The sequence below is a fragment of the Antedon mediterranea genome, chromosome 6 (genome assembly GCF_964355755.1).
Source record: "Antedon mediterranea chromosome 6, ecAntMedi1.1, whole genome shotgun sequence".
NCBI lineage: Eukaryota > Metazoa > Echinodermata > Crinoidea > Comatulida > Antedonidae > Antedon > Antedon mediterranea.
Window position 1 is genome coordinate 29466675 of NC_092675.1, and position 27960 is coordinate 29494634.

General features: G+C 30.7%; 2 protein-coding genes across 10 annotated transcripts in view; both read left to right on the forward strand.

The window, feature by feature from the left end:
- Positions 1-16337, forward strand: part of LOC140051112 (calcium/calmodulin-dependent protein kinase type II subunit delta-like) — a 117859-nt gene extending 101522 nt beyond the window's left edge. The window contains exons 12-20 of one of the 9 annotated variants that reach the window (XM_072096222.1): positions 2308-2334; positions 4791-4811; positions 6948-7028; positions 7854-7868; positions 9796-9876; positions 10415-10490; positions 10696-10790; positions 11249-11357; positions 11625-16337. In XM_072096222.1, coding sequence (XP_071952323.1) covers positions 2308-2334; positions 4791-4811; positions 6948-7028; positions 7854-7868; positions 9796-9876; positions 10415-10490; positions 10696-10790; positions 11249-11357; positions 11625-11742 — 623 coding nt within the window. In that variant the 3' untranslated portion in view covers positions 11743-16337. Of the gene's footprint in view, positions 1-2305; positions 2335-4790; positions 4812-5271; positions 5293-6947; positions 7029-7853; positions 7869-8450; positions 8556-8905; positions 9023-9795; positions 9877-10414; positions 10491-10695; positions 10791-11248; positions 11358-11624 lie in introns of all 9 variants that reach the window. The other 8 variants (XM_072096224.1, XM_072096225.1, XM_072096220.1 and 5 more) reach the window with 8 other exon arrangements.
- A 270-nt stretch (positions 16338-16607) lies between these two features.
- On the forward strand, positions 16608-27934 carry LOC140051542 (kelch-like protein 2). Its single transcript, XM_072096788.1, has 12 exons — positions 16608-16749; positions 17893-18035; positions 19649-19877; positions 20506-20681; positions 21343-21439; positions 21775-22041; positions 22251-22368; positions 22962-23159; positions 23740-23841; positions 24344-24472; positions 25138-25278; positions 25713-27934. The coding sequence occupies exons 1-12, from the start codon at positions 16741-16743 to the stop codon at positions 25886-25888; spliced, it is 1785 nt and encodes a 594-aa protein (XP_071952889.1). The 5' UTR covers positions 16608-16740; the 3' UTR covers positions 25889-27934.
- The last annotated feature ends 26 nt before the right edge of the window (positions 27935-27960 follow it).

Consider the following 27960-nt stretch of genomic DNA (forward strand, 5'->3'; position numbering starts at 1 on the left):
CTTGGACCAATTCTTATAAGAATTTTTTGTTTGTAATTAATGCGATTGGATAGGAGGTGAGTTGGAATCGTCTAAACCATTATTTACATTTTTTCTCTCGCTCCGGCTTTTTAATCTTTGTACTGTTTGTATTAAAATTTTTTGCCATAACCAAATTTTTGGGCAATTCTCTCCTGACTTTTTTTATTTATTTACATTCAAAGATTAGTTGAAAGAATGTGTAAATAAAAATTATTTTATTGGATTGAAAACAGTGTAACTTGTGTTCTTTTATTTAAAAAATGGATATAAAAATCATAGATAATTACCAATTTATTAATGATACTATAATCATAAAACAAAACAAAAAACAAAAAGTTGTTTTTAATCCAATAATATTTTTTATTTATTTCCTGATTTCAATGTGTGTGTGCACTGTTAGTATTATGCATGGCTAAATGAATCTTCAATTTTATGGTAAGGTCGGTCTAGCGGTTTTCTGATGAACTTTGTCAGATAGTAATAAACAAACAAATCTTTTTACTTGTTTATTTTTTAAAGTAAATATTATCAAATATAATCTATTAATTTTGGTTAATTTGAATTTTTTTTTAAATACTATTACAAAATTTGATTTCTAAGAAAGAAGAAGTATTAAAAGAAAACTCAAAAGTATTACTATTAAAAGAAAAAATATATTATATATGCAAAATGAATAAGCGGCATAACCTGCTATATTATTTCAACATTAATTAACCCATTTGATGTTTTTTTTTCTATCAACTGGTATTGGAATTTTTGGTTTTGGTAGATTTACATAAATTGGAAATTAAATAGCAAAATAAGCAGATAAACGTATTTTATGACTAAATTAAAAATAAATATCATTGAGATTTGGATCAAACTTTCAAAAAGTACAGATTTTTTTTATAGATAAAATTCAATTAAGGTTTCATACACTTTTAACATGTTTATAGTAACCATGGTAACCTGGTATGTTCCCAGTATCCCAACATTTAGGTTTTGATCCAATATATTATCTTTGTTTACACAACTTATAATTTTTGCACCTTTTCTTGTGGTAAATAGTTTGTGTTTTTTTTATATTTTTATTTTCAATATATAACATCATATCTTCATATTTTACAGCCTATAATAAGCTCTGTCTACACTATCAAACTTTATGCGGCAAAAAAATGTGATGTGCCCATATATGTACATGATGATATCATATCACTACCATATTTTAGCATATTACTACCATATTTGGGTACATCACACTTTTTTGTCAAACTAGTTTGATAGTGTAAACAGAGCTTTATGAATGGTTTTTATTGCAGAATTTTTAAATTTGTCTTGATTTATATAATTTAGAATCGCATTTGAACTAAATATAGAACAAAATTGAACTTTAATTATGCACATTATTTTTTGCCATCTAAAACTGCAATATTCTTTTATTGTTTAATGCGGTTTTTAAAAATTTCAATTAAATTTCTGCATTTTTCTATGCCATCTATTTGTTTATACTTTTATTTTTATTATAATTTTTTTTTAAATACAATACAGTATATATTTAATAGTAATTCCAAATGGCTAAAAATAGTCATTTTTGTCAAGAATAATATTTGTATTAAAATAGTCTTACATAATAGAATTTATAAAATAATTGTGTAATGTGTTCTTAGTTAAATTGCACATTTAATTGAATGTGTCTTAATTTCAATGTTTTAAACATTTTTAATTTTGTATATATCTTATAATATACTGTATACATATATATCTAGTAGGTGTAACATTGTTCTTTTGTTACAATACCATGTTGTCAACAAAAAAGTACATTTCCTTTTTTTCTTATTTCTCCTAAATTTAAACATTCTAAATAATGATTTATCATACTTATTGTTTCTGTACACACGCCTAAAGCTTGGTTCCAATTTGGATGCAATGACATTTAAGATAACCCATGTTGTGATTGGTCAACTTACTTACAGTGGGCTTACGTCCTTGCATTCCGTCCAAGTGGGAATCAAGCTAACGCTAAATATTAATTATTTAAACATTTTAAGGATCCGTTTTTTTACACATACCAACAAATATTTTTGGAATAGAATTTTCATGAAAATGAAATGTACTGATTTAGACAAATAAGACTATTTAAACATGGTGTTGTAATAATAGTAACAATATTAAAATAACTTTGATCAAGCTTATAGACAGACCTTACTGATAAATGGCACTGTATGTATACACGTTTGCTTTGTTATGACTACTTGCCTGATTCATTCGTTTTCATGTTTGTCGAAACATTCACTCATTTTTTCACAGCTTTCCGGGAGAAGAGTCAGAGCCAAGGTATTTTGTTTTTTCATCGACTGATTTAATTTCTTTATTTTTCTTTCACATGTTTTGCTATTTTGGTCTTGGTTATCTCATTGTCACTTAGACAACATTGTTTGGTACATTGGATGCTAATACCGGTACTTGCTGTTACTGTAATAACCAATGAGAAATGCCCATATTAATAACCAATGAGAAATTCCCATATTAATAACCAATGAGAAATGCCCATATTAATAACCAATGAGAAATTCCCATATTAATAACCAATGAGAAATTCCCATATTAATAACCAATGGGAAATTCCCATATTTATTTCCCATGCGAAGGAGATTATTACACAGTATTGAAAAAATCAACACTATGTACTGCCCTCTATCCTCCCTTACGCTGGTTCACACAACGCAAGGATGTAAATACACCGTAAGTAATTTGACCAATAATGATGCGATGGATCACCTGAACTGTCTCTAGCGTTTGGCCAACTCACTTGAGTTGCACCCACGTCGTCATGTTGCGTCCAAGTGAGAACTAATCTTTACATAATATTGGTGGTAGTAGTCTCGTGCTGAATTATTTTTCATTAACAAACAGTGCTTCAAAATCAATATTGTTGATTGATAATTAGCATACAGTACCAGGTGTAGCATCTATATGTTTCAAATGATATTGTTCACATGGGTTTGTTTCAGCTTCTTATTATTATTTAGCATTAAAACATCTGCTTGAAATGCCACCTTGCTTTTAGTTTCTCCATTTTAGCTTTATCATTTACATCATAAAGACTCTATAGCAGCTCTTCTATCTTAGCAACCCTACGTTGAAAATAAACTGTTGACTTATTTTTATTTTCTAATTAAAATATTGGATTCAATTAATTCTATGATTTGGAAAGTGATTTCATTTTAATAGAAAATACATTCTTCTCAACAGTTTATTTTCTTTTAATGATAAAATTTATATAATTATTGATATGGTATCTTTGGTATGTTAATAGTCATTTTTTACATATAATTAGAATTGTTTATTTTTCTATCTGTGCACTTCCCAATGAAAACATGAGAAATATGCATTTCCAGTGATCTTGCAAAAACCTATTGATTGACCTTGTTTAGTAGCAAACTTGATGACCTATGACATGACCTATGTGAATATAGGTATATTAGGCTGGGCTCAAAGCACACGATAACAACTAATAAATTCTATTCTAAAGTTTATTTTTATTTTTTTGTCATTTTCTGCGTAGAATAGTTGTATATTTATTTCCTTTTGGTTATTTGGACCAACAAAATCAATAGTCATAATATATATTTTTAAAAGTTGTTGAGCTGGAAAACTGGAAAACAATACTATGATATTTTATATATTATTCTTTGTATATCATTTACAGTTCTATTTACTATACCTTTGAGCCTAGCCTAGTATTAGGTTTATATTTCATTATAGATATGTATGTAATATACATAAGTAACATAAATCATATGCAATTATTATGTTTGTGTATATGTTCATGTTTGTAGAGATGTACATTATAGTAGTTGTACTTCTACACATTTTTCTTTCCTTTATCAATACCTTTTTAACATTCTTCAATGTTGTTTTCCAATATTTAAACCATAGTATAAACATACAAACCTCGTCATATCATTTTGCTGTTTTAAAACAACTTTTTGAGTAAATTCTTGCAAGCCCTAAAAGCAGTTTTGTTTTTCCAATATTATACTTTGCAAGTATTGAGCCTTTCTTTTGTAAACTCTTCCAAGACCAAATGTCATACAATATGTACTTTTTATAATTTACATACATTTTAGATTTTACCTACAGTTTCTACTATATGTGCTTGTTTTGTATAGATATATATTCTGGTGTTTGTTTTTTATTTCTGCTAAATATTATTTGCTATAGAAATTAGATCAGTGTCATCATCATGATCACCATCATCATGATCACCATCATCATCATGATCACCATCATCATCATGATTACCATCATAATCATGATCATCACCATCATCATGATCACATTAATCATGATCACCATCATCATGATCACCATCATCATGATTACCATCGTCATCATGATCATCTTGATCACTATCATCATCATGATAATCATCATCATCATCATCACCATCATGATCGCCATCATATTAAATAAAATCAATCCATTATTAGTTGCACCATAGTTTAGATTAGTTGACTAGAAACATGCAACAATTTTTCATTTATTACTATATTTACTGACAGTTAGCTATCTAGTTTCAAATAGAAAATAAATGATACTGTACATAAAATGACGGAAGTCCTATTATTACCCAATATGGATCTTTTATCAATAAATCAACAAATAAATGTGACTAATTATGCTCGTTTTATTTACCTTTTCCTGTTGGAATTAGCATAACCGCCAAGAATACTATTTATATTACAAAACCAATGCTGTTACAATTTTTCTTTCTTCATTTTTATCAGCTGGAGCCCTAAATTCAAAAGGTCTGAATGTCGAAATGTAGTATTTCCTCTTCCTAATAATCATAGGCTCTTATTACAAACAATGCTATATATTTACATATATTTAGATTGTATTATTACATAATAAGCTAGTTCTTTGTGTACTTTCCTTTTGCACAATTGTATATAGAACCTTTTACTCAATTTATTCAATAGTAGTTTTTTTCCTGTCCTCCTCCTATTGATGTATTTGTATATTTCCCAAATGATTGTTTAAGCTCGGTTCCCACTTGGATGCTAGGACTAAGTCCAATGCAAGTAATTTGACCAATCACAATGCAATTGATCAAATTACTTGCGTTATGCTTATATCCTTGCGTCCTACAGTAGTGGCAACCAAGCTTTAGAGAAAACACATTTGTGTAGTTCCTAGTCAGGTGACCCTATGCATTTGTTTGTGATTTTTTTTTCTGATTTTTTCTTTCTTATTTAAATTGTCCAGGTGCTGTTCAAGCTAAGTCAGGTTAGGAAATTCCTAAAAGATGCATGCGTTTTATTATTATTTAAATAAAACTTTTGACATCTGTTACATTATGCAAATTTTATTTTATGCATCAGGAAACTAAGTTAATTGGTCAGATGTTTTTCTCTACTCTTATGTAACTTGTACATGATCAGCCCCAATGAAACTACTCAGCGTTGGAGGTCTCCTTAGGAGTGCTAAACCAGGGGGACTATTCCCCTGTTTTACGCCACTGAACCCATCACTCCAGCTGGTCATGTTCACATTCATACCACCAAATGCACTGATGACTATAGGCCTAGATTTAAACCCACCCAAGAATGACTTACTTATAGCAATTGTTCTCAAATGTACTCGGTTGTAAAGTACAATTTATGTCTGAGTAGACATCTCACCAACAAGCTGGTCACTACTGTATGTTAAATTTTAAAAAATTCTTATTTTTAATGTTTACAAATTAAAGTTGACATTAAATAAGTTGCATGTATACCAGTTGTCAAAGGTTTGTGGTTTTGCAGTTAGTTTTCTAAAAATTGTTTTTAATCTTTTAAACTTTCAGTTAAAATACTACTTACTGAGAAACTTGAGTTCTAATTTGACATTTTTAGATAATAAATATCCAACATATAATAGTAATTGCCTGCATGGATTGTTTAATTAGTACCTATAGTTACAAAGCACTTTGTTTGCAATACGATTTTTCACAAAAACAATCTTTTAGTTCACATTTCCTAAATTAATATAATACTTTGTATAATAGTTGATCTGTATAACATTATTCTCGTACCAAAGTGATTGTGTCAAATTCATCATATCAGCAGTGTTATTCTATACCTATCTACAAATTTATGAAAGTTTAGGAATTGTTTTGAAGTGCTTTAGTTTAGACTGATTGATTAATAACTGATTGATCAATTTATTGATGTAATTATTGATTTATTGATTGATTGATTTTTTGATTGGTTAATTGATTGGTTAATTTATGGATTAATTGATTTAGTGATTGATTAATTCATTGATAGATTAATTTATTGATTAATTTATTGATTTATTGATTGATTAATTCATTGATAGATTAATTTATTTATTGATTTATTTATTGATTGATTGATTTTTAATTTATTGTTATTATTTTGAAGTTTCCACTGATACCTTCATTGTAATTCATTATATTCTAATTAAATGAACCCTTTTTAAGTCTTTTATTCTAAATATTGCTAATACTATATTTTAATTTTCTGAATGTAAGTGAAGGTGCTGTGGTTTCAAGTACTGTTTTTTTGGTTTTGTTGAGCATTGATTTATACTAGGTGGCAGCTTAGTTTTATGTTTTAATACATTTTATATTTAACTTTAACTTTTTTTGGTTTTGTTGAGCATTGATTTATACTAGGTGGCAGCTTAGTTTTATGTTTTAATACATTTTATATTTAACTTTAACTTTTTTTGGTTTTGTTGAGCATTGATTTATACTAGGTGGCAGCTTAGTTTTATGTTTTAATACATTTTATATTTAACTTTAACATTAGGCAGATTAAATAAGAAACATACTAGCTAGTATACACCAACATTTTAGTTTTCATCACCACATAAATTATTAATTTTGATAATGAGAAGAAACGATTTAAATTATTATTGATAATTTTTGTAATCAGGATCGAATGGGTCGTCAACGGCGCCGAAAGCAACGCGATCTCAATCGCTATCTTTGGTGTCATCGGTCCTTGCAGAACAAGGTATACATGTGTACAATGTCCCGTCTTGTCTTTTGCAATCAGTCTATCAAACTCCTTCTCTCCTCTTTTATTCTGATTGGTTATACTTTTCATTGATTTTTTACTTCCTAACAGTTCTTATGTAACAATTATTCCTGTTTGCCGTAATATCCTCTTGTTAACTTATTTATTGTAATTAAACTATTATTTTATTATATAATATATTTACTATTATATATATTGCCAACAAAAACCCATGTGATTGTAGCGTAATTTAAATATAAATTCTTAAATGTTTTATTTTTAAGAATATTTTGAAATATACGTCAAAATTTCAGCACATTAAACAACCAGAGAACCAATGTATAGTTTTTTATAAAAGTAACCCAATCATCCTTTAAACATTCTAAAAATATCTTTGCTATTTTTAAAATAAATTTAGAATCAATACAAAATGTTTCAATAACAGTTCATTTATAATAATCAGAATTAATTGTGAATAAATAAAGTATGTTAATCAACATCTTTAATCCAAAGGGCGCAATCTGATTTGCATACAGGAGCGATTGTAACCTCCACAATTAATTAATTTGCATAAGTTAGTTTTAAAAATTCCTTTTCATTGAACTGCCTATTAAAAAAAGAATTAAGCAAAGGTGTATATATTTTATAAATCTTAAACACTGTATGTTTAGTTGTTGAATCTTCAGATATAACTGCATAAGTTGCATGAAATATTTATTTATTTGCTTGCCATTATAAACTATGTTTTGCATATTCATAAAACAGTTTTACAAATAATTTTTTATTTTTTTTGGCATATCATTTAAATTTTTCTGAATTCAGCCAAAAAAGTATCCAGTAAGTTTATATTTGATTTCAGTTTGAATGTTAATCTGTGTTGTTACTGTTTTTTCTATACTTAAAGATATTATACGCAATGCTTTTATTTTGATTTAAATGTTGTTTTTTTTTATTTAAGATGCTTTTTTTTATTGTTTTAGTCATAGTATAGCAAATTATTTCAATTAAAAATTAAAAAGGAGAGGTTCTTGTCGCAACAGTCTCAGACTGTTCTGTCCATACAGTTAATGTTTATCCCAGCTTTTGTGTTTTCTCTTTATTTTAGAAAACAACTTCCCTGGATCTTTTTTTGGGGATTTATTTACTAATCTTTATTTTGTAATTGTTTTTTTTTCTTTTTTTTTTTTGGTAAATACTTGCTTCTGGTGGGCAGGTTTACCAAGTGTATGATGTCATCCTAACCAAGTAGTATTAGAATACAAAGTATTGTTGTGCTCAACGTTCCAATAATGCGTAGTGTGTCAAACTTTATGTTGCTGAATAAATGTTTCTATTAAATGTTTCCAGCAACATGTTCAGAGTATACTGTTTTAAATTGTGTAAACCCTTTTTTGGTATTTCTGTTATTTCTGTCAAAAGCTAAACCTCAGGTAGAACAAACTTCTCAGAAGCCACCGAAGAACTCGGTCGCTATGGCTATCCCCGACCCACAAGTGCTACGTGCTCTTAATTTAGCAGCCCAAGGTAAACCGTGCTAGCTAGATTTGCTGTGAACACCTAATTTTAAGGGTCTGAGTTATATACAATTATGAATAAATGAATACAGCAGAAACATCATCATTTATATGGCATGATATATCAGATGATAAACACCATCTCATAAAGATATTTATAGTTGTTTTAATAGTATGACTGTATCTACATATTCCTTGGTGCAGAAGTACAGTTTTAAGATCTAGTCTAGGTGCTCTATTCAATGTTATAAATGAAGGTTAAAATAAATAATTAAATTAATAGTTAGAAATAGTCACTAATGTATGTAAATATTTATCTCATTTTTGACCTACCAACATTTTGAATGTTTTTGTCAAAAGCAAAACCTCAAGAACAACAAAATTCTCAGGCCAAAAAGCCGTCATCAAAGACGGCGCTGCCAGTCGGTGTCGCAGATCCTGAAGTATTACGCGCTTTTACCCATTTAGCAGCGCAAGGTAAACATTTTACTCACCAGGTTTGCAGTGGATAATTTAGATTTGTTTGCGTTTTTGTTAATATGATGCGTACAGCTGGGTAATGTAATGGAAAATGTTGTATGACATTAAGCCAGTACATGTATTTTTATCACATATATCATATTTATAACATTAATGTTCTTATTTTAGTAGTTTTAGGAACATGATTAACTACCCTCAAAAAGTTTGTTGAAATAAAACAATATGACAAATTTGAAACGTACAGTATCTCAATTGATAAGGATAGTAGCACTTTTCACTGGTAGTATTAGAATAGCCTTACATTCAGTGTTAATTCTTGCAGCTTTGCCAATTCTACATGCTTTTCTACAAGGAATTTCTCTTTTTATGTTTTCATCTTTTTATCAAGTAGTCTTAAAACTAACAGTTTTGTGTGGGCATTAACATTATTTTTCTATTTTTAGGGGAAATAGATGGTAAGTATAAAAGTGCAGTCGGGTTATTGAAATTGAACAGAGGCTTTGCTGTACTTCAAACCTTTATTTCAACACAATATTGCAGCAGCATTTAGTATTCGATCTAAATTTACCAATATCAATATTTCAATGTTATTCACAAAGTAGTGTTTCTCAAATAATTTTCCTTCCAATTGTTTTACTCTGGAATTTAAGACAAAACTGAAGAAATTTGATAATATGAGAATAGTTCAACTGTCCTTTAAAAATTCTTATCCAAATTTTTCATCAACATTTCTAGCATTTATAAAACAAAATGTTTTTTTATTTTACTAGCTGGACGTTCATCAAAGAAAGAAGATGGTACGATTAAAGAGTCGTCCGATGGTAGCACTATTGAAGATGATGATGTTAGAGGTTTGAACCATTCAATTCTGAAATAACGACAATGACGACGACGATTAGTAAACACTTTCTAGGCTCCATTATCAGTGGTGTACACAAAGGCCTGAGGCCTTGTTAAACCAAGTGGCACTCCAACATTGGAGGCCTCTGGCGTTTTTAGCCTTTTTCGAGATATTTTAATGCCTGTTTTTTTTCCTCTGGGCACTGCTCAGGGGCCCATATAAGCTCCGGAGCCCCTGGGTTAAGCTGTGAGCGCTCACAGCCGTTACGTCACTGTCCATTATTCTCCAAAAATGCCCATAAGACAAATAGTAATAAAAAATACAAAACAAATTGAGATGTAAAATAATGGACGAAGGCAGAATCCTAAAAAGATAAAAATATTACAGCTGGATTGCCTAAGACAAGACTTTCTTTAATTAGAAATAATTTAAGTTGTATACTGACTGAATTCTGAGTTGAGTTGTTCATTAGGGTCACAGAAAATGATGGGGCTACAGTATATTTCTAATCGAATGGTTTATTTTAATGTTTTTTGTTTAATTTTTAGCACGCAAACAAGAAATTATTAAGCTTACTGAACAAATTTTAGAAGCAATCCAAAAAGGGGATTATGAAACTTACACGTAAGTATGACCTTAGTATGACCTTAGTGACCTTAAGTAAGGTCAACCGTGCTAGCTATGAACAGTGGTAATAACCCACTCACTAAATATTTACCTTCATAAATCCTAAAGCTCATGGTTACGACATGAATCTTTAAATAATTTAAATCAACATTTGCTCATTTAGGAAAATGGGTCTACTGATTTTATATGTTTTGTTTTGTAGCAAAATTTGTGACCCTCATTTGACCTGCTTTGAGCCAGAGGCATTTGGGAACTTGATTCATGGAATGGATTTCCATAAATTCTACTTTGACAATGGTTTGTAATCATTTTAAGTTTTTTATTCTTTAGTTTTTAGATATTTTGATTAATTCTGATTACTTTTGAGAAAATTGTATTCCAAGACAGTTTGCATTGGAATACAAATGTTGCAGTAACATTAAAAGGTCTGGTTCTGCTGCATAGCGCCAAATAAACCGTTTTTTTTTTTTTCAAAATAAATAAATTAATTAATAGTATAATTTTAATATTTGCTCTCTAAATTACCATTTAATTTAAATAAGTGGGTGGTCATCGACAGAAACAGTACCTAAAATGCAATGGGCACTGGTGGTCAATTCGAACGTTACTGCAGTGTAGTTGACTCAAGGTCAGCGACTGTCAATCAAATACAGTAACCGTTATTTTGCGTTGCAGCCAAAAGTTGCACAGCAGTAATCGGTTAAATGGCGTTCTAACACCGAATTGTTCTCATCAATATTTATTTTTTTATTCAGTAGCAAGAAATAACAAAGCCCGTTTTACAATTGTGAATCCATATGTTCACCTTATTGGAGATGATACCGCTGTCATTGCTTATGTTAGACTTACACAACACATTAACAGGTACGTTGCTCTCAAATTGTCTTATTTACTTCGGTCATTCGTTATTCAATGTGTATACCATATCAAATTGATAGAAATAATAATAATAATATCCTGGATTAATATAGCACCTAATGTTGTGAAACCTCTAAGCGCTGTATATGCTTTAAATTGCTTATTCATGCATTGCATAATGAGGAGAAAAAAAGTATATTCTAAAAATATTTTCCTGACATTGTCATTAATTAATTTACATATCGTCAATATATTGATTGTTTATACTTTTAGTGCTGGTCTACCTGTTTCAACACAGTCCGAAGAAACCAGGGTTTACCAACGAAAGGACTCTAAATGGCAGCATATTCACTTTCATCGTTCTGGTTCACCGAGCATGCCCAACAAATAGACAGAATGGACAAGAATTGGTGCGTCCTATTCACTTCGGAAGGATATTTTAATCCTGTTTTTCCCAAGCTTAGGGAGTCTCTAGTAGAGACCAGGATGTAAAAAATGTTCACATTTAACATTTTTAAGAGATATTTTGAATCTTTAAACTGTGTAATTGTACAGTTTTTGAAAATTTTGTCCGACCATGAATAATGAAAATAAAATAGTATAAACAAGAAAATTGATTAGAAAGGTATTTTGTAAAGGTTTGACGAGTGACGTTATCGTCATGGTTTGGAGAAAAGTTAAAGGTTAAACAATTACAAACAAATTTAACCAGAAAAAAAAGTTTGAAAACAAATAAAGAAAAATAACTATATCACAATTTTTTCACATTACATTATGAGGTGGAATTTTTTATTTGAAGAAGTGAGTTTATGTACCACTTTTTTTTCAATGGTTATTTAACCGTAGTGCAATTTTTATATGGCTATGGAATTTAGCATCTTGTGAATTCATAACAAACTCATGTTCTCAAACATACTTCTAGCTGCTTGTTCTGATGGTAGATATTGTTAAATAGTTTGTTGTATAGGGTGAACGCTTGCAAAGAATTTTATTGTTATCTCAGTATGTCATTGTTATTCAAACATTGTAATTTTTTAATTGGAAAAATTGATTATATGAAATTTAAAAAATTATGAAATGCGTTAATTTTATGTTTATTATATTCTATATTATACATAAAATTTAAATATTTTTTAATTTTATGTTTATTATTTTACGTATTATATTTAAAATTAAATTTATAGAAGATTGGTTTTGATATTCTAGTTTTTAGGTTGTTTATTATATATAACTAATTTTCATGGTAAAAAGCACAAAATATTTCTATAATTTTAATTTCTGTCCATGTCTGTGCAAGATGTTGTTTTAAATGAATGATATGATTCATAAAATTAGAATTATCTTATTCTATTAAACACATCATTTCTTTAAAATTGCATATGGTAGTCATGGCATTGTATCCTAATTCTAATATTAAAAAAAAGTATTAATACAAAATATATTTATGCAGACATTTGAGCTTATTTGATATTGTAAGTAACTATGTGTTTGAAACTGCTGGACATAATTACATTTTTGTACTAATCAATTTTTTTTAACAGCATAAGTTATTCTATTATGATATTATAATAAATCATTGTATTTTGTTTATTTTGTTAAAAACATAATCTAATATAAATTTATGTTACTTAGATATCCTGATTTGAACAGGAACATAGTTTGGTGTTTATTCGGTACCTAATATTATATCCATTACATATTTTGCTTGTACAGTATTGCCTAAAGGTTACTCATGCGATCGGACATTTAGACTTTTAAAAAAGGGGAAAATATTATATGATGTTAATACCATCTATGCACACAAACTACACATATCCTTTTATGCACGTCAGGGTTGGATTTAAACCATGTAAATCTTTTTCCTAATATTTTGTCTTCACAATATACAGTGTTGTCAGCCAATTAGCCTTTTAAAAATGATTGTAATTTTTCAAGATCTAGTCCCTTACATTTGGTGTACTTCCATTCATCATGAGTTTTAAGACAGTACCCAGGGGAAGGGAGGTTTTTAATGGTTTGAACAAACCCTTCTTTTCCTGAAATTCTCTTTTCGAATGTGAGGCCACTAGCACAAGTGATGATAGGCTTAACTAGTCTAGGTCATGTTTGGTTGTGGAAAAAAACTCCTGCCTGCTGGATTGAGCTTAAATGCTAGCTCCGGGTTTATATTTTTTTAAATATAAACCTTTACAACAACACTTAAAATGACTCTATGCTAGAAATCATTTGTACTGTGAAGAATCATGTCTTAGACTGTATGTAATCTTGATTGGATTTGGTATAGACAATGTTGTCACACATGGACATGTAGGTGCACCAACTATTTGGGACTTTTTAGAAAGTTGTGTGATTACCTAAACTCTAGGAAATACTAAGTGTTGTTTTTATTTGTTAAGTTTCATCTAAAAAAGTACTATAGCATAGTTGTTTGTCTTGTATACATTTTTAAAACATTTTTGGATATTTTCCAGCTTTGAAATTGTCAAAATATAAACATATCAAAGAGATTATATTAATGATCAAACATCATTTTATTTACTCATTGTTTAAATGAGGATTTTTAATTGCTAAATTTGTCTCATTTGATTTATTTGTTATTGTAAACAAACAATTGAGGCACATTTTGCTAAATAAATGATTATCCAACTGCCGTGACATAGCGACGTAGAATTGTATGTGACGTGTCTAGAAAGGGGCTTAATTATCATGCATCAGACTGTGTTGTTACGGTATACACACTTAAATATGAGGGCGCTATACTAAGCATTCACATTAGTCAACGGATAACTTTGTATTAGTTGCTGCTCACAATGTCTCTTACGTAGCCATTTTGTTGTGCCTTATCTGTTGGTATGTCAGTATTTTTAGATTATCTTAGCAGTATTGTAATCTGTTTCATGAAATGTGTTAATAACTATAAATTATCAAGTGTCATCTCTTGTTAAAATAATCATAAATTTCTCGATTTGGTTCTTGAGTCCCTAAAAGCTTTTAACTTTGCGTCTACATCATAAAATTAACTTCCATTTCTTTTCAATCGGAAACCATTTTGAAAAAAAACTTTCAACCAATCAAATGTTAACTTTTATATATCCAATCGGATCCAATCTAATTTGCATGTTACATGGTACAAATAGTCTACCTCACTTGTCAGTAACATTGGTATCCACTTTGCGTTTCATCAAATGTTTACAACATTTCAGTCCTTGATTTATGTTAATACTTTGATTCAGGAAATTAAACAATAATATGCTTAATTCAAAGCTATGCACTTAAAAATAAATAGTATATATAATACCATTATCCATCATATATTATAACCATATCACTGACTTATAAAAAGGCTTAATATATTTTTTTCTGATAGAAAAAACAATTTCTCTGTTCTCTCTGCACCTTTTTTATACCATAGGTTATAAAAGAACAAATTGAAATCAATGAATTTAGTTATTAGTGTGTGAATTGGTCTCTTTAGGATGTGGAACTATGTGCTGACATTTAAATATGAACTCCCTGTTTTATGCATTTCTTATGTTTCCAATTTAAAATATTATATTATTATATTTAAAATAGAAGATTGTCTATATTCCTCATGTTCAAATGATGTGTTAATTGGTTGTATGGATCTTAAAGAGCCACCTATGTATAATCAGGGTGATATGAGACACATTTGAAAATCCAGAGACACATGTTTGGGATGAATATTGATAAGGTCAAGTATGTGTGATCAGGTTGTATGGGACACCTGTGAATACTGATAACCACCTGTATATGATCAGGGTGATATGGGACACATTCAAATATCCACCTGTATGTGATCAAGGTGGTGGTATGGAACACCTGTGGATATTGATAAGAGCCACCTGTATATGATCGGGGCGATATGGGACACATTCAAATGTCCACCTGTATATAATCGGGTGATATGGGACACATTCAAATGTCCACCTGTATATAATCGGGTGATATGGGACACATTAAAATATCCACCTGTATGTGATCAAGGTGGTGGTATGGGATACCTGGTGTACCTGTCTATTTCATACAAGTTTTATGGTGTGAGAATTTTCAGTTTATAAACAGATCATTAGTTGTTTTTACAATTGTGCAATTAGTGTAACAAATTATAATTATCTTTTTTTAAATGGATTCATAACAATTGTATCCAAATAACTATTCCTCAGCATGCATTAATGCTAAGTTAACACAAGTCTAGTATAGATTTTATATCAGTAATACTAATCAGTGGACATATTATCAAAAGCTACTTATAATATAATGTTCTTTCCAACAAAGTTTCATGAAATGTAAAAGCAACATTAATGATGCTAATCATGTTAAATCATTAAGATAATATGTCTACAACTTCTTTTTTAAAGTTGGAAATATAAAACAATGCAACTGTCAATTGTGAAGTATATTAATATTTGCTTTGTATAAAATGCAAAACCTATATTTCAATGATAGGTATTGAGACTATTGTTTCATATTGTTCAAATATGGTGGGCTTTTATTATAACTATTGTATGTCGATGTTTAAGATTTTTGAAATCTTAGCTATAATACCCAGGTGGTTTTTATAGTTTTCATTTCATAAGAATTCATAATCAGGGTGGATTTTTTCTTTTATCCATAACTGAACAAGTGATGTTAATTCCCTTTTAATACTCTATTATTATCATAATCATGAATATTTATACCCCATTATTAGCATAATCATGAATAATTATTTTTCATGTAAAAGACATGCTGTAAAGTGAACTGCTATGATGGGCTAGTACTTATTATTTCATATACATTCAACTTTGAATACCTGGATGGGTTTCTGTTTTTTATCTTGTGAATTTAGTAGATTAAATTGTACCCGTGATTGTTGACGTTTGTTTATTGGCCAAGAACATCTTTTTCGCAGTTAACCAATAGCTATTGATGAAAACTTGTATTCTGACCCATAGGAATAAAGGTTGGGTACAATTGAATATGAAATATGTAGTCTGGTCTTTTGTGCATTTTGTTTTTTTTATAATACATTTAATTGTCTAATCTAAAAGATGAAATTGATGATGATGATGACGATGATGGTGATATCAACAGAACATTGACGGTGATGGTCAAGCATTTATTACATTATTAATTTACGCAAAAACATTATAACAACATTTTTGTCACTGGAACTATTCTCTGGGTACCACCTGGATTTTTCTTATTCCTAAAAACTGAACAGCGCCACCTACATGTTAATGTTCCGATGGACTCTCCGCCGAATCTATCCCGAAAAAGAAAGTCAGGAGGAACCTCTGTGTTTTTAGTCCTCTTTTAACCTCTTTTTCGATGGAATTTATATTAAAATAAATTTTACACGACGTAGGAAAGATTACTTAGTCCGTGGATGGTACAGGTAGTGTAGTATTGGGTTGTATTATTATAATATCGTTTATGTGTTTTGACTTACCTTGACCTTTATTTTTCTGTGTCGGCTAGGCTAGCTAGGCAAGAAAGTGGAATACGTTGTTGATAGGTGGCTATATGAGGCGAGAGAGATTACTTTATAGGCGGCCTATGTCTATGATCCTCTAGCAAGGCCTAGGTTCGACACATTTATTGAGGGCTATACTAGGCTGCCTGGCCTAGTTGGCTTAGTTAGTTAGGCCTATGCCCAGGCTAGTGTATTTAATTAGTAATTCATAATCCTAGTTAGGCCTATATATTCTGACTGAGTGCTGCCCTACAGTACAGTACATAACTATAAAAAGTGACCGAAACAAAAAAGATTTTATAGCCTAAGCAGGCGACCTAGCATAGCCTAGCTAGGCTAGATCACAAACTCCAATGTTATCGCAGTTTAAAAAGTGATTTTTCATGAAGAGGGAACCAACAAGATGGTGCATGCAATCGACAAATGGGATACACAGTCACGCACTACTACAACGTCTGAACTCTTTACATTTTCCCTTTGATATACACACGCAGCGTGTTGAGCGTATATATGAACCAATCAGGAGTACGCCAAAATTATGATCTGTTAACCCATGTGGGTAGGCCTGGGTAGGCCCTTAAAGTTTAGACTACGTATTCCTCATTGGCATATTTATTTATAAAAAACCAAAATATATTTTTATTTTAACTTGGCCTTTCTGACCTAGAAAATTATGTCATGTTTCTATGTCAGAAAAAAGCAAAACTCCATGGTTCTGGCGGTCCAGTTTGCACATCTAGTACATCTTTCGAGACGAGTAGGAAGTTACCCCGATGTACTAGTAACTGGGCCCTCTACCTGAGAGACCACTTTTTGATTGAAGAGGTCACCCAAAGACTAGATAAATAAAATCCATGCTGTCACTTGTGAAATTATAATATGAAGTGTAAATTGCATACGCACGCTGAAAACTGATACTAAGCACAAAAGCTTTTCATTGTCTCTTTTTGTTATTGTTATATATACAATCATCTCTGCCTTAATCTTCACATAATAATAAATATACTATATAGATATTTATAGAAATCTCAAATATTAATTTGCATCATGTGTTCTTTATAACAGTTGAGTAAATTGGGAATTCTTCAAAGTGCAGCTGTGATGGAAGCACCAGAAGACATGGAGGTTGTGTCATCTGTTGATCCTCCTCCCTACCACAATCCAGATCACACACTCAAGGCTTTTGAGCTACTCAATCAATTCAGAAAGTAAGTGAGAAATAAAGTAAAGCACAAACAAATTTTAGGATTCAGGTTATATGAAGGTAGGTTTTTGTGTCGTAAAGTAAGGTCACATTATAATTAGTGTTGTAATGATGTGTTGATTTACTAACACTTTCAGTTCTAACTGAAATTAGGGTAGAACTCCCTATACTGTTCGCTCTTAGCTCTTCTAGATCTTCCCCTGATTAGTGTTAAACAACCATGATGAATTAAAACTTTTTTAAACTTTGTATAACTATTAATATCTATAAATATTGGTGTTTTTTTTTTATGACTCGACATAAAAGAACATATATAACAATTTAAATCTCGCCTTTTAAATGTTATTCTTGACTGGCAATCATAGAACATAGAGGATATAATCAGATTTTTAGCTAAATGAGTGATTCATATTAACTGCCCATGGTTTTAATTAACTTACCTGCTGAAGGATCTTACTTTCTGTACATTTATATCATATTATAGTCTTACAAATTTGATTAATCATTGTATTGCTGTAGTGTACATAATATAGCAACATTTGTGTGTAAATTATTTTGACTTTTTATTAAGCCTTGTCTACACTATCAAACTTTATGTGACAAAAAAATGTGACGTGCCCATATATGGACATGATGATGTCATATCACTACCATATTTAAGCATATCACTACTATATTTGGGCACATCACACTTTTTTTGTCAAACTAGTTTGATAGTGTAGACAGAGCATTAATTACTGTATTATAATACAGAAATATACAAATTGAGGTGATTTCTATGAGTACAGTAAGTCAACAGCTTACATACAGTATTTCAACAGAAATATCACAGTGTAACACTATGTGCTGACATATCAATGTATTTAAACATAAATTATTATTAAACATTTTAACTATTCTAGCTCTTTCTGTCATTAATTATAAAAACAAATACAGTAGATAACAAAAAATAATAGATACATTAATTAAATATTAATCACTAACCATACTGTATGTATGTTTTATTTATACTGTGACAGGCCTTGTCTTTTAAGGCGAGCGAGTGCGATCACTCACCTAACACACTCCTAAACTGTCCTTGAGGAGTGCGATTTACAACACGCTTAAATTTGGTAAACAGGACCCCTGAATGTATTGAGTGCAATTTGTAGCAGGCCTGCTGTGATGCAGTAATACAATGCATTACTTTTTAAACACATTTTTATATAATTACTAAACATTTTATTAATCTTGTTGTTTTGTTATTTTTTGGTATTTTTCATCTTAAAAACAATTTTGTAGAATAGATGATCAATTATTATAAATACTATGAACCATTTTGAAAGTGAAAATAAAATGTTTATTACTAGGCCTAATCCTATTGTGTTGAATTATTAGTGACATGCTATTTTTGATTATTTTATATACTATGGTATACTGTAAGGTTATCAAAATATAACTAATAACTTGTTGACAATGAATTGAAAAAACTGTTTTAAATCTAAGCTTATATCATTAATGGTAGATTACTAGAGAATGATGATTGATACTCACTTTGGTGCCAAAATAACGGGTACTACTGGGTGAAATTAGATCAGAACATTGGCTAACCTCCCCCTTTGTCTTTTTCACACTCAGACAGAATATGTTATGTGATGTTATTCTGGTGGCTGAGGGCATTGAAGTGCCGGCGCATCGTGTCATACTTGCAGCGTGCAGTCCTTATTTCTCAGCGATGTTTAATGGTGAACTGGCTGAAAGTAGAGCTCAAAAGATTACTCTCCAGGAAGTGGACGCAAAAGCATTGTCACTACTTCTTGACTTTGTTTACACATCAGAGGTACAAGTTACCGAAGAAAATGTCCAGGTACTGTAGGCAGCAAAAGTTATTTTGTAATGTGCCTAGCTTAAAAGTTCTGTAATGCATTTGCCCAGGTAGGCAGGTTAAGTTATACATTTTGTGCCTAGCTTAACTGGCGTAGAGTACTGTAAGCCATTTAAACTCAAACATAATTTCTTAGTTAATTGGATTTCATTTTTCCTTAATCCATTGATAATTTAACAGATTTTTAACATAAAAAATAGTCATTCTCATCTACTATTTAAATTAAAAGTCTTTTGAGAAATATCTGTACACCGTAACTAAAATATATGTTTGTCAAAAGTTAGGTATTATATGTATCACTGAATTAATAATGTATCTCAAAAATAGATAACAATAAAGAACTGTACTGTGGGATGCTTAATTTAACTTTCACATTTCATACAGAGGGGAGATACTGCTAATTTATACATAAACAATTTTAGGGCGCATTACAAAAAACAATGGCACAGTTAAGCAATATTATGAATTAAATTACAATTTAAAAATATAATGAATATTATTATTTTAATTTATTTTTTCTCCATAATAATAATAGAATAATTAAATTATCATTAAGATCATTAATCAACATAGAAATCATGAATATTCATTAGTTAATTTATTTCTTTAGACATTACTTCCTGCCGCCAGCCTGCTTCAATTGAACGATGTCCGCGATGCTTGCTGCGATTTTCTTCAACGTCAACTGCATCCAACAAATTGTCTCGGAATTCGCGCATTCGCTGACATCCACTCGTGTAGTAATCTCTTTGCATATGCTCAGAGCTATACTTTACAGCATTTTAAGTGAGTGTTAAATATTTCATTTGAATTAAGCAAAGTTTTTGCCATGCTTTTGGTGAATTTGTCATGGAATTCATTCTGATTTTGGTTTCAAAATCTTTATGCACCATTCAAAACTTTGTTCAAGACACTAAAACAAGTTACATAATTTTTCATTTACTGTACGAGTTGCAGCCGATTCTCAGTACTGTATTTATTTCCGAAGTAGCATAGGAATATTTATTCTTTCACATGTATCTAGTAGTATCCTAACCTTACATAATACAGGCACCACATGTGATATAATGAGATGCTGTATTACCAAATATTCCTATGATACTTTGGAAATAGATAATATCTGGAGATACAGCACTGAGAATCATGTGATGAGTTGGCATTAAATTGTCTTTCTTAAATAGATAATAGGTAATAAATCATTTGATTTCCAGTTATGTATGTCATTAACCCAGTTTAAATTACCTGCTTACGCATTTAGATGATACGACGAGAAAGTACAAGTCTGTCCGCGTTATCTCGTCCGCATTCTATACAGCAGACGTAAGAATTAAGAAAGTGATAGATAGGAAGCGACGGAATTATAAATATGAGCTGAAGGAAATAAATAAATATATATTATAAGATAAGAGATGCAATTAAAATAATTTTATGTTATGTACTCTTTTAGTGATGTAGTGGCCACAGATGAATTTGCTAATTTATCAGCTGAACAGGTGTCCGACTTAATCAAGCGTGACCATTTGACTGTTACATCTGAAGAAGAGGTAGTTTTCTTTGTTTCAGTTAAACGTTTATTAAATTCAATAAATTTCTTTTATTTCAAAAAATTTCATCCGTAAAAAAAATATACAAATTCGCAAACTCTAAGCTTAAATATATAGAATACAAGAGTATCACTACTATTTAACTATGTGTTGTATAAAACTATAAATAGATTTTTGCAGGTACTCATTACAAGAAGGGACTTGCCCTTATTTTAGTATGAAATCAATCAAATATATATTATTCAATATATATATATTCAAATTATAGTGTAAAACAGTTTGTAAAATCTTTGTGCATAGATTAAATAAAATTGCTTTGGTGTTTTATATTACAGGTATTTGAAAGTGCCGTGGCATGGGTAAAACATGATCCAGCAAACCGACAAGACTACATGCCACAACTTATAGAGAATGTCCGATTACCTTTGTTATCTCGTGAGTTCCTTGTTCAGCGAGTTGAGATGGAACCGTTAATCAAAACTAGCAGTATGTGTAAAGACTTCTTGATTGAGGCTATGAAGTACCATCTATTAGCAAAAGAGCAAAGAACATTAATGAAAAATCCTCGTACAAGACCTAGGACTCCTATTGGTTTACCAAAGGTACTGCAGGTTGTTTATCACTACCATATTTGGGCATATCACTACCATATTTGGGCATATCACTACCATATTTGGGCATATCACTATCATATTTGGGCATATTACTACCATATTTGGGCACATCACACTTTTTTTGTCAAACTAGTTTGATGTAATTTCTCAGTGTGTTTTTTACATATTAAATGATACGCTATGGTCATCATTTCTAGTTAATGTTTGTTGTTGGCGGTCAAGCTCCTAAGGCCATTAGGAATGTGGAAGTGTATGACTTCAAGGATAAGAGATGGTCAGCAGCAGCCGAGATGCCCAACAGGCGCTGTAGGGCAGGTAAACTATTCATAAGAGAAAATACTATTTTAGTATGACTTTTGTTTTCTTTTCATTGTGATTTTTTTGGATAATGGGTTGTTTTTTTTTCAATCAATAAAGCCCCAATAAGCAATATTGGTCTCATCCTCATTGAATTGACCAGTCTGTCAATAAATTAAAATATTCTCCCCATTCCACAAATAAAAAACATTATTATTTATTAAAAAACATCTACTTTTAAATAATTTATCCACTGCTTCCACCTTGAATTGAATGTTAGGCCCCTTCCAGAAGTCTTGGCCCATATAAAAAATTCTACGCTAAGAATTTTTAACATTCACAAAATTCTTGTATGTAACCGACAAATCATGAGGATGAATTCAAATAATAATAATATCATGGATTTATATAGCGCCTAATGTTGTGAAACCTCTAAGCGCTGAACATTGTTACTCCAGTATTTTTTTTGGTTCAAAGCATGTCATGTGATATATAATGTTATAAAATTGTCAATATTGTAATGATGATGTTTTCTTTACATTCAATCTCATCATTCTTTAGTAATGTGTCATTTCAACTAATATCAAGACAATTTGTGAATGTATTTGTAGGAGTAGCCGTAGTAGCCTCTCATGTATATGCTGTTGGTGGTTTTAATGGTTCATTGCGTGTAAGGACTGTCGACTGTTACGATGCTATAAATGACGTATGGACATCTGTGGCGTCTATGGAGGCGCGTCGTAGCACTCTAGGGGTAGCGGTTCTTAATGGTTTAATTTACGCTGTTGGCGGATTCGATGGAACCACAGGTATTGTATAGTTTTCACATTTGTATGTACGTTATTATGATTAAACTCTAGAGCTCTGTCTAAACTATCAAACTTGTTTCACAAAAAAAGTGCGATATGTCCAAATATGGTAGTGATATTCCCAAATGTGGTAGTGATATGACACCATCATGTCCATATATAGATATTATATTGGGAAGCTTGCAGTTTGCAATGGGTTAGAAATTAGATACATCATGTAAATCCAGTGATAAATAATAATAATAATAAACAGTATTTATTTAGCGCCTAATGGATCACTGACCCCTCTAGGTGCTTTACATAGGACCTTAACTAATGGTAATAAACTATCCCCCGCCGGACACCATCCCGGTATTTCTGAGTCAAGGTTTTATGTGATCACATGATTCCTCCTCTACAGAGTTTTACCGGATACTAGATCCAACTAACAACTAGTGCCACAAGTTTGCAATGGGTTAGAAATTAAATACAACATGTAAATCCAGTGATCACATGATTCCTCCTCTACACAGTTTTACCGGATACTAAATCCAACTAACAACTAGTTGCACAATATATAGTTTTAATTGAATTATTTCAGGGTTGAGTAGTGTAGAAGTTTATGATCCAAAGGTCAACGAATGGAAAGCAGTCGCTTCTATGACAACACGGCGAAGTAGCGTGGGCGTAGCAGTACTAAACGGTAAGATATTGCGGCATCATATTATCTCCTTTATCTCTTTTCATTTGTGCTTGTAAAAATGATACCCAATATGATAATGATGGAAGCAGGCCTCTCCTAAGCTATTATGATACAATGCGACATGGTTTTTAAATGTAGTTAATTAATTAGAGTCTTTATTTACTGTTAATCTTAACGACTACCCTCCCACTGTATTTACTGTTACACTTAACGTCTACCCTCCCCCTGTATTTACTCTTACACTTAACTGCTACCCTCCCTCTGTTTTTACTGTTACACTTAGTATCTACCTTTCCCCTGATGTTTTATCTGTCTTGTTTTGTTGTCGGGTTTTTTATATGCTGTGAGTGGCTATGATGTTTATCTGTCCATTTTTGTGTTCTCAGGTTTTTTATATGCTGTGGGTGGCTATGATGTTTTATCTGTCTGTTTTTGTGTTCTCAGGTTTTTTATATGCTGTGAGTGGCTATGATGTTTTATCTGTCTGTTTTTTTGTTGTCAGGTTTTTTATATGCTGTGGGTGGCTATGATGGTGCTTCTCGACATTGTTTAAGTTCTGTTGAATGTTATGACCCAACTAAAGATGAATGGACGGCGGTCAGTGACATGACGACGAGGCGCAGTGGTGCAGGTATTACTATTTATTTGATTTCATATAGTCAAGTAAATTTATTGTCATTTGTAAACATTTAAAAAACATTTACATTGAAACTTTAACTACGTCATCATAAAACATATGGAAATTATTGTAATAATTATGTCAACTGTTTGACAGTGTTTACAATATAAATAGAATACTCCCTGATTTACTTCAACTGTACAACACAGTTGTATTATATAATTGTAGTTAGATGCTTGGCTACCGATCACATGATCATGTTTACCACTCACATTTAATGGCAAATTTAGAAATTCTAATTAACTAAATGATAATGAAATACTGGGTATTTAAAGGGAAATATCAACACAGTCATGACAAAATTATAACTCATAGACTTTTATGTCTTGTTTGTTTGAGAAATGAAACTAATTCTATGCGTAAATAGAGAATATGATATGAATTGTTTTTTCTTTTATTGTATGATATACTAGTACAGTCAACTCTCCCAATACCGACTCTCTAAAGACCAGAAACTCTCTCAAACAGTTCCAAATTCACTTTTACCATTAAAAACACATTCCGAATACCACACTTTCTGGAAATATTAGGCCAGCCCAAAGTTGTCCGGTATTGGATAAGTTGATATCATATATGATAATTTATATTTAATATATTGTACTTTACATAACTTCCAGGGGTTGGAGTAGTTGACGGCTTACTGTATGCCGTCGGAGGTCATGATGGACCATTAGTACGCAAGAGTGTTGAACTTTATAATCCAGAAACTAACGAATGGACCAAAGGATCTGACATGACGCTATGTAGACGCAATGCAGGTAAAATCATTATAAATAACAAGTTTTCTGCTTACATAGTGAGTCAAATGGCCGAACGGTTAATCAGGGGCGCCACTTACCGTACCTAAAGAGCCAACAATATCAGCATGGTTTCGAGGCTGACTCGCTCCTAGTTCTGGTGGTGGAACAAATCTTCTCGGATAAGGACTATAACGGTAGGTCTAGTGTACACAGTTATAACCTGTGTGCACTTCAAGAACCCAGTTCATTATTCCAGAGGAGTAAGGGGTTACCCCAGTGGTTCACAAAATAGCCCCTGTATCAGGGAGATTACAACCTATCTGATAGGACAGTGATTAATTTACCATTGGTAATCCTTGGCCACATTTCCTAAAGACATAAAATAAAATAAAAATTACTTATCTTGCAACCTTTAATTGTTGTTTATTATTTTTAATTTGTTTATTTTTCAGGGGTAGCATCAGTAAATGGGTTACTTTACGTTGTGGGAGGTGATGATGGCTCATCGAACCTTGCATCAGTTGAATGTTACAATCCTAGGGTAGATCAATGGGTGCTTCTTGAATCGTGCATGTCAACGGGACGCAGCTATGCAGGAGTTGCTATCATAGACAAATCGCAGAGGTGACGTCAGGATGAGGGCGCTGTTTCTGGATCTACGGAAGAAGCGCTCCAACGACTTAATGTGAACTTTTCTATACGAAATGGAAATTCAAAATAGGAGGCTGGATTTTGTTACTTAAACTGCAATCAATTTGGAACATTTTCATATATCAATTGAGAGTAGTCAATCCTGAATGTAACTGTATCAACCTGGAAATATTACTGCCGGATTTATAATTACCTTACTGTACCTACATCTTAAAAGATAAGTTAAACTTATAATGAGTAAGGAAATATTTGGATTTGTTAAAAAATATATTCAAATTTTCTAGTATTGTTACAAATCAAGTCATTTAAAAAAAATGTAAATTATTGGTGAATACAAGAAGTTTTTGTATAAGATTTAAAATGTTTATTATATTGACATTATTATAACCAGAAATATGAAACATGGAATTTGTAAAGAGCTGATTATAGAAATCCAATTCTTATTTTATATCACAATCTTGGCAACTCTCTCACCTTTAAGGCATTTTAAACTTTTAAACTAAATTAATGGAACCTTGATTGCTGGTAAAGATGCGTTAAAAAATAATTTTATTTTAAGTATTTATCTCTACTGAAAATGTTATTTTATAATAATTATATAATCTTTAAAATACCTTATACTGTTAATATGCGAACATGATTTTAATAATGTAATTTTAGTCATTTTTACAATACTATGGTGTTAAGATACGTATAGTGTAATGTTAATGAAACAGAGGTTTAGCACTATTAGCATGTACTGTAGTAATAATTGAAACTGAAAACTATGATTCTATAATATATCGTGCACTTTGACCTTGAAATTGTGTGATTGGTTAAATGTGCAATTCTAAGTATAGTGCAATTGTTGAGAGGTAGTGTGTTGTAGAATGAGGATGGTGTGAAGGGGGAGGGGGTTTAAAAGGATGCTTTTCATTGCATTTTAAAATAGTTTAAGCAACTTTATCTCTTAAGAATTTTCAAATAATATGCTCAGTATAGAACACTGTATCGAACATTTTAAATGGAAGGCGGCGGTGTTAGGTTCTGAACATTTTAAATGAAAGGCGGCGGTGTTGGGTTGTGAACATTTTAAATTGGAGCCGGTGGTGTTAGGTTGTGAACATTTTAAATGGAAGGCGGCAACAGCAGATGGCGAACATTTTAACATTTGAAATTCATATTCTCTTTCACTCCCAGAATGCATTTTGTGTCTTGTTGATGTGTATTTGTATATTTTGTGTATAAATGTTATGAGCTATAGTAGCAGTTGATTATGTTTACCAATCTATTACCTCTCCCTTCAATTCTTTTATTTACATAAGGTTTAATGATTTTACAATATTGTATGTAATCTCATATTTAATGTCATTTATTACTGCCAAATATGTTCTTTACATAACAGAATATAACCATTATAAGAACGATTTTATTAACATAGTTGGCAAATTATCAGGACCTCAGTTAATTATGAAAAATGATATTCTATACAACACTTTCTAGAACTAGATAATAAATGCTATGAAATTGTTATGATTGCATATAGTAATTTTAAAAAAATCCTTTTCCTTCGATAATAATATTGTGCTAAAAAATACATTAAATCAAGTTATTATGACTGCTGTATTTCTACTGGTTGTAAATGATTATTGTGATATTTTAATGTTGCTGTATTACTACTATTATTTATTTTTTGTCATCTTAAGAGGGTTATTCCAATATGGATGCGTCGCAAGTAATTTGACCAATCACAACGTGATGCATCATTCAAACTGTTGCTTGTGGTTGGTCAGCTCACTTGCGTTGCATCTACGTCGTTTTGTTGCCAAGTGGGAATCACGCTGAAGACTTGCTCTAACAAACCAAATAGTATATTTGAATATTCTTTGTAATCTTAATTATTTAATCTTTGTAAAAGCGTTGAAATCTTTATTGTTACTCTTTGAATTTTAGTTGTACATGTCATATATTTGTTAATATTTCAGTTAAAATATAATATTTTTGATAAAATATAAGTTTGAAACTTAAAGTGTAAGATAATAAATGGTCCATGTATGAATTCATTTTATA